This window comes from Podarcis liolepis, assembly GCF_965112155.1.
Source record: "Podarcis liolepis genome assembly, chromosome: 7".
NCBI classification, from domain to species: domain Eukaryota; kingdom Metazoa; phylum Chordata; class Lepidosauria; order Squamata; family Lacertidae; genus Podarcis; species Podarcis liolepis.
In genome coordinates, this window is record NC_139561.1 from 70,143,645 (window position 1) to 70,165,892 (window position 22,248).

General features: G+C 43.8%; 1 protein-coding gene and 1 long non-coding RNA gene across 8 annotated transcripts in view; one reads left to right on the plus strand and one right to left on the minus strand.

The window, feature by feature from the left end:
• PTPRU (protein tyrosine phosphatase receptor type U) overlaps positions 1–4,626 on the plus strand; it is a 360,572-nt gene extending 355,946 nt beyond the window's left edge. For all 7 annotated transcript variants that reach the window (XM_083512078.1, XM_083512072.1, XM_083512073.1 and 4 more), the window contains one exon: positions 426–4,626. In XM_083512078.1, the coding sequence (XP_083368204.1) occupies positions 426–488 (63 nt within the window). In that variant the 3' untranslated portion in view covers positions 489–4,626. The remainder of the gene's footprint in view (positions 1–425) is intronic.
• Positions 1–22,248, minus strand: part of LOC310710921 — a 525,357-nt gene that overhangs the window by 43,757 nt on the left and 459,352 nt on the right. The window lies entirely within an intron of this gene.

Consider the following 22,248-nt stretch of genomic DNA (forward strand, 5'->3'; position numbering starts at 1 on the left):
ATGTAGATTTTATTTGTTTTTATCTTATACTTTGGAAATGTACATCTAGTTTTTTCCCTTTAATTTTTTTTGGGGGCCCCAAGAGTGTGGGGCCTTAAGCTATAGCTTGTTTAGCTTATATGTAAATCCTGCACTGGGTGTTTACCAGCATTTTTTGCAAGGCTGGGCCAGAGACAGAGGAGAAATTTGCTTGGTATGCTTTTTGCAGTGGACTGAGCTGATCTGACACTCCTGAACTTGCCTTCACTCCCAGTCAAGTTGTGCACTTTTATGATGCCATTTTGGTGAACAAAATGTGCCCATAAGAAAGTGACCTTATGTACCAAATGCTTACTTTATGGGGAAATGCACTGCAAAGCATTGGTGAATGTGCACTTTGTCCGTTCTTAACAATCCTTCTTTTCTCCTCTCCCTCCCCCTTAAAGGAACAGTACCACTTCTGCTATGACATAGCCCTGGAATACCTGGAGTCACTGGAGACCAGATAGCACCTTGCCAGAAGCACGCAGGCAAGTGTTTGTTTTGGGTTTGTGCCAAACATGCATTTTGCATCCAGACTTTTGAGTAAGAGCAAGGAGGTGGAGGAGAGAAGAGAATACAAGGAAAAGAATGAAAACTAAAAAGGCAAGATATGGGGCCATGTTGTCCATCCCCTACCTTCATCTTTCCTCCTAAGCTTCTGCTCCCACTTCTCCAGCTGCTGGCAGAGCAGAGCCTATACAAACTCATCCCATCTACAAAACGATTGTGTATGTGCCAGCCTGGAGTTTGGCACCTGTGTGTTGTTTGTGCATGTATGGACACCGGTGTGCGGCAAGAGCATCAGGCTCAATCTCCTTGTGACTGCACCAATCACAGCCTAGAAAGGGATCCATGCCACCGAGACTGGGAGGAGAGCTGAAGTCCAGTATCTTTCACAACGACCACAGGAGATTTGAAGAAACAGTGGTGTTCTGAAAGCTTATAAGAAGCTCTTTGAAGGCGACCATGCAAAATCTTGGCAACCATCTTTCTGTGGGAAAGTGTGCGCCATCTTGGACTGACAGTGAAAATTGGGACGTGTACAGTTTTTCGCTCTTTGTTTATAACCCTACGTTTATTGTTTCCAGACTAATGCCTGCCTCCAAAGAGTGTTTCTGAATTTATCCCTGGTCTAACCTTACCTGTAGGAAAACACAGTGAATGAATTCTGGGGATTATCTAAGAGAAAGAAAGCACACAGGCTACTTGCTCCAAGACTAAGGTAGCCAGACCAGATTTTGTAACAACCACCATGTCTTTGTGCCTGGATACGCCACTCCAAACAGCAGAAGCTTTAGAAGGGGCTTCCCTTTTAGAGCGTCAATCCTCCAGCCCTATCAAGGCATTTTCAAGAGGGCTACCCCAACACTGAATCACCCCAGATACCACACCATTCTTCAGAATGTCAGCCACTAGAACTAACTCTGTCTCTATCTCAGACACATACATACAGTGGTTTTGGACACTGCCAGCAAGTGATTCAGCAGAAAAGTCTATCCTCCAAATGGGTTTGACCATATTTCTGAGGACTGGTCGACAAGTGGGGACAAACGGGGATGAGACAGATGCCAATGGCAATGCAGATCCATTCTTTTTTTAAGGGTCAGGCGTGAGCTTCAGGTTGTGGGTGGCTGTGGCTTTGAGATGGAAGGAGGTCACTTGTAAATTATTTCAGCACATAGGACTAATGTGGTTCAAATTCATTTTACCTGGAAAGGTAAGCCTGCTCTCCCAGCATACAGGGACAGACACTTCCACATTTATTTTCTGTACCTTGGTTCAGTGAATCAGAACTTTAAAAGCATAAATTGTGGTGGTTACCAGCAGAAGAATAAGAGAGTTGGGTGGGTAGCATTTCTTCATTCTGTGCCCTTAGCTGTGAATTTGGGCCTGCAGCTGGTGTGTGTGTGTGTGTGTGTGTGTGTGTGTGTGTGTGTGTGTGTCAGAATCTGTGCGGCCACTTTCCTTCCCTTTCCTCCATCAGCCACCTCCCACGCTGGGTAACAGACTTTTCATAGATAATTAACAGAAGAGTGTCTTCCTGCAAAGACACTCTTCATCTCACCAATGAAGGACCCTAGTTGCAGTCTCAGTTGCTCCCATAAAATCCTGATTGGCCAAGACACTGACTGAACTAGCAAAGAAAGGAGAAAACTCTTGGTGGCTAGGGGTATGCATTCATCAACCAATGCAAAGGAGAACAGATGGGAGACCTATCCAGAACCCCCCTTTGTGCACATTTAGGAGGGTTACCTTATTTGGCAGCCATTCCTGCCAGTCCCCATTCATTCCCCAAATATCTGCATCATTCCAGAGGGGTGAGGTCGGCCAAATTGGGAGCCACCAGATTACGTAGGGATCAGTATTTGTTCCACAATGCCCTGAAATGGCACAACGTTCAGGGCAATCTGGAGAGGAAAAAATAGCGTGGTTGCTGCCAGGAGGAATGAATCTTTGCACAGCTGCAGCAGCACCAAAGCTGGGGGCACAAAGTAGTGATTTTTAAAACTGGGGAAAACCCCCCAACATCAACAAATGGGAATACCAAGGTGGATGAAATGCTCAGAAATATGAAGCAAAGAGTAGCAAAGGCAAAAGGTATTCTGAAGGGGTGTGAACAAGCCTTGCAGACCCCTAATGAGTACAGATTTCTAGTCATGTGATAGAAACCAGCCCCTTTTTGTATTCAGCCACTGGCTTTTGCATCCAGATGACCAATGGTGCCTCCAAGACGATTTAGGGCACCACTTTCCTGCAGGGGTTAAAGACAGTTCAATAGGTCACTGTGCAAAAATGAAAACCAAAATTGTTCCTCCTAGCTAAGAGGAAGCCAAACAAGGCCTAGGGTATATTATGGCACTTATGCTAGATATCAATGCCAGAGGAGTGGGGGGAATTATTTGAGGGTGAAATTGATGGAAACCATAAGCTGAAATTAAAGGGCTCCTCTACACCTTTCTGAACATAGAGATTCATACTGAGAAATGCTACTTTTGTGAATAGCAACATGTGGCTTCCTGTGTTCAAGGCAAAGGCAACCACCATTCATTTTTCAACAAACTTTTTACAAGAGTATTTAAAAGACTGTGCCAATGGCACTATTTCACAAGGGTGTAGAATGCTGCACTGAATTCAGCTTGCTGAGACCTTTCATCTTAGTTTTTTAAACAACAACAACAACATATGATTGAGTTCCAGTCTTCAAGACCGCAGATGCATTCTTGAAATGCTTGATGAACTCTCTGAAGAGAGAGGTTTTGCTGAGTTGGATTTTCAGGGACTGGCGATGGCATTTCAGTGTTCTGCACAGCTCCTGGCCACCTCCTATGACTACAAAAATCAGAACAGAATGTACAAAATGGTATAAAGATTTTGGAATCCTGCAAAATTAAGAGGCAGGATTGTGCAGATTGGGTTTCTTGGTGCAGGATTCTATTTCAGAGTACACATAGTGTGATACGATAAGTCTCCTTGATGAAAAGTAACACGAGATGTGTCCCAAATACTGGAAAAGTGTCCTTCCTTGGGGGGAAAAAGTTTTATGGTAGTGCTCAGAAACCTTCACCTTATACATCTAGCAAGCAAGATATAAGTCAAGCAATTATTTTGAGGATGCTTGCTAATATCCATTGTTTTCGTTACTGAGCTGTGCAGCCCTGTTTATGAAGAAATAAACAACTACTGCCATGTGCATCTCCTTTAGATCAGACACCTCAACAGTTAACGCCCATCCAAATGGAAAAGTCTGTTTACATGGCAAATAAATAAATAAAAAGCAAATAAGCATATTTTGTTTATCAAGATGTGTACACATATTGCAGCAAGCATCATCATAGAAGCATAATTCCCCCCTCTCTCACACACAGTGGGGATGCCAATTTTGATACATAACTGTAATTTTTTTTATTAATTATTATTATTATTTTTTGCAAAAAGTTTAAATCTGCCCGAATATAGGGGCAACATTTTTTAGGCTACCAGAATGGTCTGAATCTATTAATGGCAAAGCATTGCAGCCCTGATGGCTAGCTATGCATGTCTAAAAGCTGAACTGGGGCATCCATCCCTCAGATATTTTGGATCAAGGAGACTGCGCCAATGCAATCCTATGCACATTTACTCTGAAGTCACTCCTACTGCATTCAAGCTCTGGTGTCATGCAAATGTGCACAGAATTGCAATTCAGTGTTTTTTTTTAATTTTATTTTAAAGGGATGCTAGATGTTCAGGTCTGGATGGGAGGAATATTTCCCAACCTGTATGATGAAAAAAGCAGCAGTGGTTAATAAACGAACCATCCAGATCTCTTTGCTCTGAAGTTGCAACGACACGATGGGACTTTGGGGGCTCTTTTGATATTCTCGTTCCTTACTTTCCACCGTATGTTTGTTTGATACTTTGTGGGAAATGACATTCTGCAGTCCCACCCGCTCTGTCCATTGACACCTGGCTGTTTTGCTGATGCTCTGAAGCTTTAACTCTACGTGTGGACTCCTGGTCTCCCGAGTAGACATAACGGGCTGCTTCATTCATCCCATTGGAGAAACACAAATTTGTATGAAAAATGCTAATGCCTTCAATAAAGACAAGACAGTTCGTACAAAAGCTATCCTTCCAAGGAATTTATATCTATATATAAAACCTCGGCAGAGGCAGATTGTGTAGTAAACTCACGTGTCACGTGGCATCCACACAGCTGTAAAAGAGAGACGCTAAACAAAAGTTGGGGTTTTGAATGGCAACAAATGTATTGAGTTATTTTAACTGGATCTTCAAATGGGTAAGACTGCTATGCGAAACAGTTAGGCTATCAGAATGGTTTGAATTTATTAATCTCTAGAAATCTGAGTGCTAGGAATGTGATCCCTCAGTCTCAGATTTGTTGGACGGGCTCCCATGGCTCAAGGGCTTAGAGCAGTGAATTCCCCACTCCTTGCTAGCACATTGACGGAATTCTGAACTCTTCCCACACCCCTCTAGCCATGAGGCTTTGAGTGGTTGAGCAGGGCTCCTGTGCCTACCCTCCAGCCATGAAGCATTGATGGGCAGGTCTGATGAAGCAGCCATTCATCTCCTAGAACTTGCTTCAGGGTGCTCACCAATTATTTCTCCTTCTATCCCAGTTTACCTAACCTGACACTGTAACTTTCCCCTGCAATGGAGAACCACCTGATGACCAAGGCCAGTATGGGCAAACGATCCCCACAAGAAATTCAAAGTCAAGTGGGACCTCTTGCGTGGGGGACTCTCTATATGGCTCCAAGTAAACGGCAAACAGAACAAGTCCTATACTAACCAAGGTTGGGTAGGAGAGTGCCTGCCAAGTCGCAACCGAGCACAGGGAGAGCTCATATTAGATAAAACAAGCTTGAGACGGCCTCTCCTCAGCTAATTCCAGCTGGTGCCAAAGGTCATCTCAGGATTTAGTGGGCTGGGTATAAAAGTTGATCCACCCAGCTGTGCCAGGAAACCCTCCTGCCCTAAAGAACGGTAAGAATGGGACCCGTACTGGAGTGGAGTCTTGTTTTGGTAGTGGAAATAGAAAAGAGCAGATGTTGAGAGGCGATAAAACATTCTAGATTTCCACAGTGGGGTAGGGGTGGGGCGAATCATGTCATGCAAGTGCATTGCTCAGGTCAGTGTTCCAGAAAACATGCAGCACCAAGAGAAAAGTAATACACTCCTAGTAATGCTGCTTCAACGGAGGTATAGTGTCCAGAGAGGAAGTGACTGTACCACTCTATTCCACCTTAGTCAGACCCCACCTGGAATACTGTGTCTAGTTCCAGGCACCACAGTTCAAGTAGGATATTGACAAGCTGCAGCAGAAGGGTGACTAAGATGATAAAGGATCTGGAAATCAAGCCTTATGAGGAATGGTTGAAGGAGTTGGGTATGCTTAGCCTGGAGTAGACTGAGAGGTGATGCACATTTATTTATTGAAAGGACTTTTAGGGCACACTGAAAAATGCAGAAAAACACAGGAAACTTTTTAAAAAAAAATGTACAGCGGACGCTCGGGTTGCGAACGTGATCCGTGCGGGAGGCACGTTTGCAACCTGCAGCGTTTGCAACCCGCAGCACAGCACCGTGTCTGCACATGTGCGAGTTGCAATTCGGTGCTTCTGAGCATGCACAAAGCGTGATTTAATGCTTCTGTGCATGTGCCGAAACCCAGAAGTAATCCATTCCGGTATTTCCAGGTTTGGCGCCTGGTGTGCAACCCAAAAATGTGCAACCTGAAGCGTCTGTAACCTGAGATATGACTGTATTTTGATATTTAGGTTTTCTCAGCATTTTTACTTTTTGATGCCATAACAAACTATATATTAAAAAATGAATACCCCAAACATGTCAATTTAACCATTGGTTAAAGCCATCCGCATGTGCAGCCATTTCCCCAAATGTTACCCCAAAGCAGACTGAAAGAAGACATTCTCTTAAAACCCAGCGGTGATATTAGAGAGAAATTTGAGTCAGTTTGCATTCAAAGGCAAATCAATGAGACTTGCATTTTCCAAAACAATGTGCAAACCAAAACAGAGCCCTCCTTCAAATTCACGCATAACTGAATTTTGTGATGTAGTACTTCAACCAGACAATATTTACCAAAAATGCCAATAAAAAGCAATACATTAGAGAAAAATAACATACAAAAATGTCTACATTAGTCAAAACTGTACACATACAGAAATGTACTTATAAGGAAAAATTAGCACTAAATTGTTGATTAATTTTTATGAGGGTTTTTTTTTCAAAATTGCAAAATATGGAGAACTGAATTTAAGATTGGAAAAAATCTTTCCAACCGTATATTGTCACGTATCTCCCCCCACTTGAGGAAGTGCCAAATCATCATCTTCATCCAGCTTCATTATTGTTCCACTTTAAGATATGCTTAAAATGCTCCATTCTCTTGCAGCTTAGGAATTTGTCCTTTCTGAATTTCTACACTGAATGCCTTGATCTACGCCTTTCAGACTCATATGTGCATGAGAACTTAGCTGTTCACTGGCTTTAGCACTCCTCCAATTATTACAGCTGTCAGCAGTTTATATAATCAAAATATGCAATTAAATATCTAAAAAATATTTTGGAGAGAAAATATGTATTTTAAAACATGTTTGGAAGGATTTTTTTTACTGTAGAAAAATATTATTATTCATTTCATTTCTATACAGTTTTACAATTTTAGGAAAAATTCTCAGAGCAGTTTACAAGATATTAAAAGACCAAACAATCCAGAATGAAACATTACCAGAGAAAATAGAAGGGGGTTGTGGATTTTAAAAACCACAAAGTGAGAAAGCAGAGAAATAGATACATTCATCCATTCCAGTCTTGTCGATAGCTTTTGCTGCAAAAATAGCAGGCTGGAGGAGGAGTAATTCTACAGTCTTATTCCTCTGTTTATTTCCTGTAAGGCAGCAATCAAATAAAATGGATGTATGTAGTATGGATCTGCTGATTGGTGGGAGATTGGGTGGTTAATTGATTCTGATAGGCTGGTGTGACCTAACAGAATAGATACTAAGGATTTGCAGGGGATGCTGAGGTTAATGAAATGTAGACCTGGTTTCATTTGTGGAAATTAACATCAAATGTCTGCATTCTCAATGAGCCCGATGTCACATCTCATTTCTGAGATGAGCTGCATTTGCTAAAGGGTACCACTTGGTCCTTGTGCTATGTCTTGTTGGTGTATCAGCCAGCTGCCAAATGATTCTGACCAGAGCATAGGTGAACCAGAGACCTACAGAGTTGTTTTCTACTGATCCATGCGGGAGCTCAGAGCTGATTCCCCATCCAAATGATGTGCGAAGGGAAGGGAAGGGGAAAAGGCAACTCACACAATGATTCTTTCAGTCTCAAGGGGAAATTCAGAGTTTGAGAAGAACTTCATGTGGCCAGATGTTTAATATTTTCACTCTTCTCTCTCGACAAGGGCAAACATTTAAAAAATAAATAAATCCAAGTGCTATAAAGGGTAACAACTTTCCAACTCTCTTTGAGATTTGCATCCAAGGTAACACAAAAATCTTGTTTATGGGCATATGTACATAGAGACCTATGTATATAGAGGCATATGTGTAAATATATATAGACACTGTTGTTCATATGGATAATGTTTATCGGTATTACAAAATCAGTGGTGCTCTTTCTCCCTTCCTTTTTAATAAAATTCAAAACAAAAAAACGAAGCCAACGAAATAAAACATTTTCAAATGGCAAAAAGGAAGTTCCAAAATTTTATTCATGTGCTTGGAGGAGGGGGGATGGTTCTTGGCTTAATAATAATAATAATAATAATAATAATAATAATAGAAACTTGCACTGGTTCCCTTGCAACTCTGTTATGGGAATCATGCCGACTGATGTTTTCGATCTCTGCGGAAGGCAACATCTTCACAAATCTCCCTCCATCCATCCAGTTAAGCCAGATGAATTCTCAGAGTTCAATGGGACATTTCAGCCAGGCTGTAACATTCAAGGATGGTAGGAAGAAGAACCAGTCAGGGGTGTGGCTTGAGGAGAGGCAGGGTGTGACTTTGAGAGGGCTAGATCAGCTGAGGGGCCACATTTGACCCATAGGCTGGAGATTACCATCTCCTGACTTACATAACCCAGTCGGTGAAACTTCTGTTCTAGCGATGGAAAGATGTTGGCCATTAAACAGCACACCTATTCAGGTATGGCTAGACCAAGGGTCAGCAAACTAAGGCCCATGGGCCGGATCAGGCCCAGTTGCCTTCTGGATCTGTCCCATGGACGGTCTGGGAATTGCTGTGTGGATCGCCAGCACACACACTATTTCCCTCTCCCTCTCCCTCCCTCTCCCTCACATGGCGCCGCCTCCGCCTCCTCCCTCCCTCCTCCTGGCTTCTCTCTGCCCTGCCTAGAGGAGGAAGGGGGCTGGGCTTTGTTGGTGCCAGCAGCAGCAGCGCTCAAGTGGCCTCCATTTTAAGCAGCCCCTCTCCAGGGCCCTTTCATGCGTCTTTCATTGTCCTGCTGCCGCCGCCAGCCCCTGCCGCTCACAAGACACAGGTAAGCAGCCACCAGGGCTCATCCAGTGCTGTGGAGAAGGGGGGGAGAGTTGTGGGGGAGGGATGGCTTATAGTCCGGCCCCCCACAAAGTCTGAGGGACAGTGGACTGGCCCCCTGCTGGAAATGTTTGCTGACCCCTGGGCTAGACCATTTTGCCTTTCTGTTTTCCATAGCCCTTCAGCATCTGCATGACAGACAGTAATTCAGCAGGTCTTGGAGTTTGCTCATATCATCATCAGACCATCTGTTTATTTGTATGCCAATTCTCCACAAAATGGCACCCAAAGTAACGAGCAATTTTTAAAAAATGGACGAAGAATAATTAATAGCAAGAAGTAAATACAAAACACTGAGCCATATGGCCTAATTAGGAGGGAGAAGAATGCCTACACAAAAGTAAGATGGTAGGATACAAAACATCACCATGTTTCAGATGATGCACACCCGTATCCAATAGTTTGGACTGGTTACTCTGGCTTCAAACAGTCAAGAACCCCACCTGGAAGGGTGAGACTAACCTGTTAACAGGTTATAAAGCAATAAATCAGATGGCTGTCCCAGAACCTAAGTTCTAAGCATCCATTCACTACCGGCATAAACCAGAAGTCCTCAGGACCTGGGAGACTAGGGTTCAAATCCCCATTTGGCCATGAAACTTACCCTGCACAAGTCACTGTCTCTCAGCCTAACCCAGGGTTGTTGTACGTGTTAAATGAGGAATGAAAAAGTATTATGGGGAAAAGTATTTCCCTCCAGACTTACAATTCTCAGTTTCCTTGATTGTTAAACCTGTTCGTGATATATATGAGAGAGAGAATTCCTGGATGCCAAGATCCAAGTTTGGGGCAAGTTCTCTTTGGTGAGAGAAACTCAGCAGAGATTTAAACTCACGAAACATGCAACAAAGTAAAGCATGGAAATCTAGGCTGTTAGATCTTTAAAATATGCCCCCTAAGTGAGTTCCAAAATGGCCTCTTAGCAAGTTTATTTCCAAGTTTCCTTCTTCCCCCAGCATAGGAAAAGACCACATGTTTAACGTTAAAAAATGGTTTACTTACAAATTCTCTGAAGGTCAGATTCATGTGCTTCAGTAAAGTCTCACAGGCAGTAAAATTCAGCTTAGCTGTAAAATGGTGAAAGTTCCTAAGTTATTGGTATGGGAACTCAAGAGTGGCTTGAGAGGGTCATGCAGTTGAGCTGGAGCAACCAGCTCAACCTTCTTCACATACTGATCTTCTCAGGTGGACTGGGGAGGGAACAAAGACTTGATTACTCATTTCCTCCCAAGGTAAGGGGGCGTGACCTAGGCTAAGCCTGTCAGGGCATCTTTCTCTATGTTATTAACCCCTTCATGCATTCATTAGACTTAAGCATGTTGGTTATATGAGGCTGGTTATTCCCCAAAGCCACTCTGGGAATTGTGGTTGCTTAAAATGGTATAATGGTGCTTTAAATGCATGGTGTGAATGTAGCCTAAAGCTCCTAAGGGACCATGTCAAAATGACTAAACTTTGTCGTTAAGGAACACCCCCAAATTCCGAAATGCTAGCAAGAAAAATATATCACGATATAGCAGACCCCTGAGGAATTAATGGGGGCTTGCTGGGGTAAAATTAACCATTGTTGGCTTTACAGCAAAAAGGAAGAGGAAGGAACTCCTTTATGCCATGCCTGACTGCAAAATAAAATTACATTGTGACCGGGGATTTCTGAGTAAGAGTTTGCCAGCTTTTGTCTGGGGTGATTTATACATAACAAAGCAAGCCGTCGGTTTAATGCGTTGCGATATTAAAGACTTCCAGTAAAAGTTGAACCTTAATTTAATGGAGGCGCACACCAAAATAAAACTTTTAAAAGACCCTAATTGAGTCGTCAAGCCTGTTTTGAATCTTTAATTACGGATGGTGAGGGATGTGGTAATTAAATGTTGCCAATAAATAATAAAAAGAGAATAATGTAAATTAAACTCGAGAGCTCTGTTTATAGTGGAATGTAATTACGGCGGTTGTCCTTTCTGCCTGTGAGTACTGGCAGAGAAGGGTGTTGCTGTTCTCCCACTCATTGAGAAGTCATGTGCCCACAAGTGTTGGTAACGACTGGGGGAGGGGAAAAAAAGTCATTTCTGTTGGCTCATTTCCAGATTTGATAGACAGTCAACACCTCTCCCACCCTTGCTTCACTTGTAGAAAGCTGCTGTGGTACTAAAAGACACAACTGGCCTTTATTCATATCTCTCATGCAAGAGTAATGTATGCAGTAATTTCACGTGAAGCTTTTGAGTGTGACCTCAGTCTTCACTGACCTGTAAAATGGGCATAATAATAGTGAGCTATCTCATAGCAGGGTGGGGAAACTCAGTCCCAGGGTCTGAATGCAGCCCTCACTATCAGGCCCTTTGGACTCTCCCCAGGCCATCCTGTCGCACAGCAGTAAATTTATCAAGCAGAGTCTTCTTCATACACAGAATAAAACTTTTACTTGAGAAAATAAAGTTGTTCATAAACAGCATAGTTAAAGAGCATAAACAGAGTGCTCATAGCAGCTACCTGACTCTTCAGAGGCACAGTCTTAGTTACTGGTTTACTAGAGTCCTGGAGCCACTCTGTCTGCAACAACACAACACTGGCTGAGACACACACACACAGAGGCGGGCTACTTTTATAGGGAGATTGACTGCTCCCCACTTCAAATGGGGAGGTGCTTTTTGCATGGTCACGCGCAGCCCCCTAACCCTACACAATCCCCAGCAATTCAGCCCGGCTTCGCCTCCCCAAGCTGGATACCTGGAGGTTCCCACCTAACCTCAATCCCAGCTGGGGAGGCATTGCCAGGGGAGTTGACCAGGTAGGGACCACACAGTAGAGGGTGGAACTTACCTGGGAGTCCTCAGTCGGCTCCAGAGCTTCTCCCACCCTGCCCTCCCTCAGTTTATGCCTTCCTTTTGCAGGTTAACCTCTTCTTTACAGGTATGCGGGTGCTGCTATGGTCATTGATGGTTGCTGTTGAAGGACCGGGAAGGAATTCCCCTGTATTGACAGGTTTTGCCTTCCCCCTAGCAAAACATCACAACTTTGCCGGTTTCAGGCCTTGGGTGGAATCCTTTAGTCTATCTTCCCTATATTGGGGGGGGGGGGGCGTGAAATGGTGACCCACGCCCGCCCTGCGGTGGCAATCCCAGGGTGCCCCGTTAAAGAGGTTGTGCTGAGGGGAGTCACTGACCATACGCCGTTAGGTTGTCAGTGCGCTCCCCTGCATTGCGGCAAAATTGGGGGGGGGGCCTCTCTGTTTTCCAGAGCCACACAGTTTGGATAACCCTGATGTTCCCCAGATCCCCAGCCGGGGACTGGGAGGGATAAACGCCCAATCCCTAAGCCAAGGTCTCCCTACATCTGAAAGTTTAATAAAGTTGTGGTCAATTTTAATCCCATAACACATTGTCATGGGTCATTATTCCTCCCGGGGGGCGCCTGGGGTTGGGGGGTCTCTGCCTGGCCATGCAATGAGTCATCACTCAAGATGAGTCATGAGTCACAGTGACTTAGCAGTTTGATGTTAACAGTTAGCAGGCTTGAATGATTGTGTAGGTCTTGTAGGCGTTACTGCTTCTGCTCTCAAGAACCTTTTTCTCATGACACATCCCCCCACCCATTGCTTTACTTCACACCCTTCATGGGTGTTTTTGCTTGGCTAAGGTATGTTCTTGAAACTCTGATGGTCTCTTGCCTGTTTGCATGGAAGACTGCCTGTGTGTGAGTATGCACAGAAACAGGCCTGCTTTACAAAGGTAGCATTTGCATTCATCGCTCCGCCCATTTTTGCCCAGCACCGCCCACCCCTGGCACATGGTCCTCTGAAGGTTGCCCCAAAGGGAATCCATTTCTCATTACCCTTCACTTCTTAATTTGCCACTGTATGGCGTATCCAGGCAGGTTGGATGGCATAAGAAACGTTGGCCACTTCTCCACATAGGCACAATAGCATCTTCCTGACCTTGAAACCCGTGAGACCTTCACAGGGTGAATACGGTCTCCCATTCGATCCGTCTGCCTCTGATAAGTCATGTTCCACCTGTAAATCAACTGATCGATTAGATGAATTGATTTTTTAATTAAAAAAAAAACCACCACAATTTGAGCAACTAAAAAGACATTCTCAATTAATCTAGCAAGACACTTTTAATTACTTTTATATAAGTACCTATGAACAGAGAAATCTGCCTTCCACTGAGTCAGATCATTGGTTCAGCCAGCTCAGTATTTTCTGCACTGATTGGCAATCGCTCTCCAGGAATACAAGCAGGGGTCTTTCCCAGGCCTATCTGGACTTGTCAGGGAATGAACCTTGGTTGTTCTGTATGCAAAAGCATGCACTCTGTCACTGAGCTATGACCCTGTGGTACTTCTAAAACTGGTAGGTAGCTTCTTAGGCGAGACATTCCCTCCTCTCCACTCTCACACAGATGGAAGCACCAGAGGGGGCCTGCTGTGACATATGCACACACTATCTCATTAAAAAATGAAGCCCATATGTTATTTTTTTTCTTTAAAAACTGTTGTTTTAATCATAAGCATTTCCCCCCCAGAATTAATTGATTAAAGCACATATAATTTCTTGAGTGGACATAATTAAGTGTATGCAAAAGAGGAGGGTGGCTTCCAGGAGCATTCAGTTCATCTTGTTAATCCAAAGTTTGCTCTAATGGATGGAGAAGAATCTGAAACAGATATATGAATGAATCTGAAATATAGAAATAGATAGATGATAGAGATAGATGATAGATAGATAGATAGATAGATAGAGAGATTAGATGATAGATGATAGATGATAGATAGATAGATAATAGAGATAGATAGATAGATGATAGATAGATGATAGATAGATGATAGATGATAGATAGATAGATAGATAGATAGATAGATAGATAGATAGATGGATGATAGATAGAGATAGATGGATAGATGGATAGATAGATGATAGATGGATAGATGGATAGATAGATGATAGATGATAGATGATAGATGATAGATGATAGATGATAGATGATAGATGATAGATGATAGATGATAGATGATAGATGATAGATGATAGATGATAGATGATAGATGATAGATGATTGATAGATGATAGATGATAGATAGATCGAAATACAGTCGTACCTCAGGTTACATATGCTTCAGGTTACAGACTCTGCTCACCCAGAAATAGTACCTTGGGTTAAGAACTTTGCTTCAGGATGAGAACAGAAATTGTGTTCCGGCGGCGCACAGCAGCAGGAGGCCCCATTAGCTAAAGTGGTGCTTCAGGTTAAGAACTGTTACAGGTTAAGAATGGAACTCCGGAACGAATTAAGTACTTAACCCGAGGTCCCACTGTATATATAAATGGATTGCTATTATCTGGCAGCAGACAACACCACCTGACCATCTGCTAACCTCAAACCCTTGCTGGACTTGTTTAAAGGATTGGCATATTCAAAAGTCTCCCAAAGCCCACATCCCAAATGCATATCTGCTTCTTCCACCTAGGAACATATGAAGCTACAGCTCTCCTTCTTGGTGCCTCTCTTTGTTCAACTGCAATGGTGGGTGCAAAGAAGAGGAACAACGCAACAATGGTCAGACTTGGTATATGGCAGCTTCCTCTGAGGTTGAATGGGGTTCCACCAATGTCAGTCTACTTACAACCAGCCCAGGGGGTGGTACTGGCTGTCAGCTCCCTCCTCCTCCAGCACTGCTATAATAAAACTCACAGTGAGGAGGATGGGAGTCAACCTAGAATTAGTTGGTTCTCCCTGTCATTGGTTCTGGCTCTATTTACTGAGCCACTCTGTCTTCTGTTTCATCATTCCCAATGAGCACCGACCAACACTGGGTAGCTTCCTATGTTCCCATGTTCCTCCCCCTCCCCCCAGCACAAATCTCCTTTCTTGGTTTCAAATCATAACACTGACCTGGGGCAAATTGCTCTGCCACATTCTCAGCCTAGGAAAGCCGTTCCACCAAACAACCAAGGTTCGGACTCTGGTTGCTAGTTGCTGGGAATTCAGCAGCTGCGGTTATTAATTCCAGAGCCACAGAGAGAAATAAAGGTGCTAGATTTTTAGCGGAGGTTAATTCTGGTCTTGCCAACATTTTGAAATCAGCAGATTTCCTAGAACAGCAATGATGTAATGCTGGAGAAACTAACATCTCAATAAAAAATAAAATGAGCAGCCAAATAATCTAGCTCAAAGCAATGAAAGGAGTTGCTGCTGACTCCCAGTTTCAGAGTCATGGACTTTTTAGACCATTTCTAATCCCAGATTTTCACCTTGTTACAGATGTAGTCATTTAGCCATTGCCCATATTTGTCTTTCGAAAGGCCTCTTTAACCGCTGAGTTATTTATCCATTTATTTGTTTAAAATTTGTTTTGTTTGTGATATTAATTAGCTGTTATTCAGCTCTCAGAGTGGCTTACAAAAACTGAGCAATAAAATCACAGCAAAACAGATAAAAACCAGCACAAACACCCATAAACTGAACATCTAAAAGGCCTGTGCAAATAATAATAATAATGAGAAAGATGTTTACCTACCCCCTGCAAAAGTGTCAATTGTGCCTACTCGTTTCTCCTTTGGTCCTGAATGGTTTCAGGGAAGAATCATAGCTCAGTGGTAGACCATCTACTTTGAATGCAGAAGATCCCAGCTTCAATTCCAATCATCTCCAGTCTGGAATCCTGGAGAATCTCTGGCAGTCAGTGTGGAAAATACTAAACTAGATGGACCAGTGGTCTGTCTTGGAAGAAGACAGCATCTTATGTCTCTTTGGTCTTGACTACGCATTAAGTCTATAATCCTAACCCCACTTTTCCTACTGTCGAATAATGCATCTGAGGAGATGCATTATTAGACAGTGGAACAGACTGTCTCAGGAGGTTGTGGACTTCCCTTCCTTGGAGGTTTTTAAACAGAGGTTGGATGTCCATCTTTCATTGATGCTTTAGCTGAGATCCCTGCATTGCAGGGGGTTGGACTAGACCCTCAGAATCCCAATTCTATGGTTTTATGTTTCTGAGTAGACATGTATAGGACCAAACTCTCCGACTGAAAACAACTGGGCATTTCCCAGTAAACACAGATAAATTTCCTTAGGATTGCTGCCTCTGTACTCAGTTTCAAACGAATATGTTGCATCTCTGATGTAATCCAGTTTTATAAATAGCAGAAAGCTTTATCTTCGCTTTAACCAGCCTAGCAACCTCGACTTAAAGCTAAATGCATAATTTGCCACAAATTAAGCATAATGGGACTTGAATAATTATGTTGACTTTTAGAAGTACTTACAGATAAATACATGATTAGATATTTTGTATACGCCAAAGGAATATTTGCTTTGTGATGTGATATATATACACCTTCCTGTTGAGAATTTAGATGGAAGAGTTTTGATGGTTATGTTAGCCATTAGACTAGCACTTGACGAAAATTACTGCATTACGTTTGTCAGAGAGGGGAGTAAACAAGAGTCTGCCTGTGTTTTCAGCTGCCATTAGAGAAGGATGCTGAATGTGTGGCACCCCTGAAAGTCTTCACTCTGGTCCCACTGCTTATTTTTGGAGTCTCTCTTGACCATCCTTCTGCTGCCATTGATTGCTCACTAGACCACAGTGAGGATACAGAGTAGCATCCTTTATTTCCATTGCACCTTTCATCTGGGTAGTTGTACATGTCATATCTTGCCCTCCCTGGCCAAAGTTGGGCTCAGGGCGGCTAACACCAGATATATGACATTAGTGTAAAATCGAACAAAAATTAAATTACCTCCTAAAAACAGGTCAAAATCAAATTAAAGTCTAATTAGATGGCAATTAGTTGGGCAATTGAATTGGGTTGCAGGAACAGGAGGAGCAACAGGTCCACTCAAGGCATCTTACCCAAGGACCCTCTGAAACCCCCAAACTGACACTGACTTCAGCCTAAGGACAAATAAATCAGTCAATACTGCACTCTAACTCAACTCGCTGTACTTCTTGGGTTATTTCTATTGCTGTATACTTTTATTTATTTTACTGTGAAAATATGCTTATAAATAAAAAATTAAAAAGGGTAAAAATAAACAGCTGTCAAGCTGTTCTTCCAGGAAAACCTAGACAAAGATGTCATACAGTTTTCAGAAGGCATGGACCACCTGGGAGTGCTGCATAATTACTATACTTTTAATTTTTTCTCTCTTTACCACCACCACAGGCAGCAGTGCTTGCAGAGCTCCTCCTGGTGGCTGCTAACTACAACTACTACTACTACTACTACTACTACTACTACTACTACTACTACTATTATTAATCCACACTTCACACTAAAGTCCCAGGGCAGGTCACAACAATTTAAAATACAACATTAAACACAGTTTAAAACAAATTACAGGCCAAATTAGGGTGGGTCTCAAAAATATACATCTCGAATGTGTTGTGATGGTTAGAGTGTTGGACTAGGATTTGTTAGACCAGGGTTCAAATCCCCACTCAGCCAAGAAGCTCACTGGGTGACTTTGGGCCAGTCACTGCCAGTGGCGTAGCGTGGGGGGTGCAGGGGGGGCCGGCCGCACCGGGCGCAACATCTGGGGGTTAGGGTTAGGGGGCACAAATCCACGGGTTATGGGGCGCAAATCCACGGGTTAGGGGGCGCAGATTACTTGCCTTGCCCCGGGTGCTGACAACCCACGCTACGCCACTGGTCACTGCCTCTCTGCTTAGCCTACCTTCCATGGGGATTAAATGAGGCAGGAGAAAAGCATATTTGACACATTCAGCTCCTTGGAGAAAAAGGTGGGATGTAAACTGTTTAGTGAATGGGGAAGGAATTCCACAACTTAGGGTCTGCCACATATAATTCCCTCTCCCAGCCTGGCCTCCCTCCTCTGAGGGCAGTGTATTGCAATAATTCTGTGTCATTGTTCCCCCTCATGAATTTTGGATGTTGCAGTCAAACGTAACTATGCAAGACTGCTAGTAAGTGCATGAAGGGGTTAATATCATAGTGTAAGTCCTCCCAAGCTACCCTCCCCTTCCTGATTGGCCCCTGGGGCATCATATGCCAACCCTAGCTCCTCCCTTGGGCAATACCACCTTGACTCTTTTTTCTGGGGGAGTTGAGGTGTGGCAAATTTGCCCCCACTCAAGGGTGCAATTTTGTGTGCAGTTTTGTAGGCTGTACACATTTTTGCCAAGCAGATTCACCATTGTAATTATCATCATCACTGGTTTATTAATCTCCTCCTAAACGACTATTTCAAGGTCATTTTTTCTAAAGATAACATACAAGTCTGCAAGGATGCGTTGTTATTTGCACTAAAGGTAAAGGGACCCCGACCATTAGGTCCAGTCGTGGCCAACTCTGGGGTTGCGGCGCTCATCTCACTTTATTGGCTGAGGGAGCCAGTGTACAGCTTCTGGGTCATGTGGCCAGCATGACTAAGCCGCTTCTGGCGAACCAGAGCAGTGCACGGAAATGCCGTTTACCTTCCCGCCAGAGTGGTACCTATTTATCTACTTGCACTTTGACGTGCTTTCGAACTGCTAGGTTGGCAGGATCAGGGACTGAGCAACGGGAGCTCACCCCGTTGCGGGGATTCGAGCTGCCGACCTTCTGATCGGCAAGTCCTAGGCTCTATGGTTTAACTCACAGTGCCACCTGTGTCCCTTTTTGCACTAAGATGTGCATTTAAATGAATGCTTTACATCAGTATATGTGCACATTATTTGGTTGGAGAACTGCACTGTTAAATTCTCAGAGGTGTGGATTTTGAAGGACGGCTGCATTTTGGTTCACATGATGTTTTAGAATGTGCAGATTCAGTTACTGTGTTTTTCGCTCTATAAGACGCACCAGACCACAAGACGCGCCAGACCACAAGACGTGCCTAGTTTTTGGAGGAGGAAAACAAGAAAAAAATATTCTGAATCTCAGAAGCCAGAACAGCAAGAGGGATCGCTGCGCAGTGAAAGCAGCAATCCCTCTTGCTGTTCTGGCTTCTGGGATAGTTGCACAGCCTGCCTTCGCTCCATAAGATGTACAGACATTTCCCCTTACTTTTTAGGAGGGAAAAAGTGAGTCTTATAGAGCAAAAAATACGGTAATTACTCCCCCATTCATACCAGTAGCATGTCTCCTGATTTCCAAGCAGGGGGTATCCTTAGCCCTACCTGCAGATGCCATGGATTGAACCTGGAACCTTTCCTCTCAATACCAGGGAGATCCGGGCCGGGTGGGTGGGTGTCGGGAGTCGGAGCATATATGCTCTGTGCTGTGTGTCAACAAGGATTAGAAGAAGGATTCATGAATGGAGGAGGACAAGGCAGGTCACTTCCAACAATACCGTGACATTGGCTTTGCAAAATCATTAGCAGTCTTTTTGGGGCATGTTTGCCACAGATAACGGCATGAGGAAGGAGGTTTTGCGCATCGTTCCCAAGGGCTGCCGAAGTTGGAGCCTGGATTAATCATTGAAATGCAAAACATTCCTTTCTCTAAGCAGCATCAATCCATCAGGAGGGATTGAGCATTGCAGCATCCCTCGGGGAATCGGAACCCCAAATAACCATCTCATAACCAGTGCCGGCTCACCTCAACTAACCTCCTCTGCAACATTCTCTCTGGGCTCAGCAGTGCTGGTGAGGAAGCAAGTGAAGGAAGTTTGGAATAGCAATGAGCCTTAGTTATCACTGAGTAGGAGTCAAGCGCCGGTGTTAAATGTTCTCATGCAATGATGGGGAACGTATGCCCTATCGATGTTGTTAGAATTCAGCTCCATCATTCATGACTGAGGCTGAGTTGGAGTCCAGCATCATCTCAAAGGAAACGGGTACCCCATCCCCTCATTTCCGGGGAAAGATGGTAATGCCAAACCTTCCAGACAGAGCCCAGCTATGTAAGTCAGGATTTACAAATGAGCCATCTGGAATTTTCTGAAAACCCCAGCAAAAAAACAGAGACATTAATTACTCTAATGGGTTGTAGGAGAGAGAAAAAGATTGTTCTGCATGTCTTAGAGGTCAGTCCCTGATAAATTGCAGCTGTTTCACTCTTTGATGCTGGGAGATGATCAGAAGGTTTGCTATCATAAAGCAAGGGTGAAATGTTTGGGGCTCCCCCCCCCATCGTTACTGCCTGGCAAGTGTTACTGACTAATGAACCCTAGTTGAAATATTACCTGGCATGAGAGTTGGCATGCCAGTCCCTTCTAAGCCAGCTCCATGTGCATCATTCAGATGAGGTATGCATGGGACGGTACCCTCACCCTAGTGGTGCCATATTGAGGTGTTTTTTTTGTAAACTGCTTTGAGGTTTTATTGTAATCAGCGAATAAAAAAATGTTAAATCAATTCATTTTCTGTGTGTGGTGTCTGTCACCCCCCCCCAAGATTGCTCATGCCATTGCCCCTACCTGCCCCACCACCTCTGCCAGCACCCCCACCTCGATGCCCATTGTGTCACCTCTGCAGCTGGCAGAGAAGCAGCGCCAGAATCAGTGCCAGTTTCCAGGGACATCTCAGCACTGATTTCAGCCTGCGGCTGCTACTTCACCCTGTCTCATGGGTGGACCAGCCCTGTTTAGGGCTGTTTTGAGCAGCCCTGGTTGATGGGTTGTTAAACCATGGCAAATGATTAAAGGGAGAAAAGGGGCAGAGTCATTTTATTGGAAAGCAGACTGCTTGGGCTGGACTAACCCTGATGCGTAAACATTGAAAATGTTGTGTTCCGTACAGAGGCAGCACACTCTCTTTTTCTGTTGAGTAGCTGGGACTGATCTGGGGAAGAGGGAGACCAGTGACCAGAGAGGGTGGCATCCATGGCACTCAGTCAAAAACTCCAAATGTCCCTGCAGGATTAAAAACACTGGCAGCCCCTGTCCCAGTGCACAGCTCCTGGAAAGAGCCCTTCTCCTCGAGGCACAAATTAGCATTTAGTGTGTTGCTCCTGGTTTTGGTTGTTGAACCTTATCATTTAGGTGTGTGGAGTGGTAGAGGAGATGTTAGATCCAGCAAGCCTGAAGTCTCTCCATGCGTAATGCATGGACATTTTAATAAGGCATTTCTTCTCCAACTGACGTATGAAGGCTGATTGCTAGCACGTTAAATGCATTATTCATTTATTTGCCACACAACTAACAGAAGACATAATCAGACCCTGGCCAGGCAGCAGCAACAGAGTTTCTTCAAGAGTTTCTTAAAATGTATGGAATGTATGTTATTCATTCCTGTGTATAGTGTAGCAGCAAGCTGAATATTTTCTCCTGCGTAAACAAAATTTCCATGCCCATGATTGGCTTTGATACGGTTCAACTGCAGCTCCACTTGAAATATGAAAAAAGAACCTGTGCAGTGATTGGGGGAAATGTACCCACAATTAGATCTATCAGAATGAATTTCATCATAGGTAGGATTAATTAACTTGCAATTGACACTCAGGGCAATTTCACGGCATACCTCCAAGGAAAAGTTCTACACTGGAAAAATATGATATGGGGAAATGATTTATTTATTTTTAAAGGAGTGCAAATCATCATACTTTTATTGTGAAGAAAAACCTGTTAATTATCAAATAACATAGCTCATTTCTTTTCTTGCTTTTGAATAACGGAGATGTGTAGCTTCCATAATTGTTGTTGTTGTTTAGTCGTTTAGTCATGTCCGACTCTTCGTGATCCCATGGACCAGAGCACGCCAGGCACTCCTGTCTTCCACTGCCTCCTGCAGTTTGGTCAAACTTATGCTGGTAGCTTTGAGAACACTGTCTAACCATCTCATCCTCTGTTGTCCCCTTCTCCTTGTGCCCTCAATCTTTCCCAACATCAGGGTCTTTTCCAGGGAGTCTTCTCTTCTCATGAGGTGGCCTAAGTATTGGAGCCTCAGCTTCAGGATCTGTCCTTCCAGTGAGCACTCAGGGCTGATTTCCTTCAGAATGGATAGGTTTGATCTTCTTGCAGTCCATGGGGCTCTCCTTCATGGATCACTGCCTTGCCATGGCGAAGGGACTTGAATAACTCAGAGAAGCTATGAGGTATGCCGTGCAGAGCCACCCAAGAAGACAGGTCATAGTGGAGAGTTTTGACCAAACGTGATCCACCTGGAGCAGGAACCGGCAAGCCACTCCAGTATCCCTGCCAAGAAAACTCCAAGGACAAAGGCAACAGCTTCCATA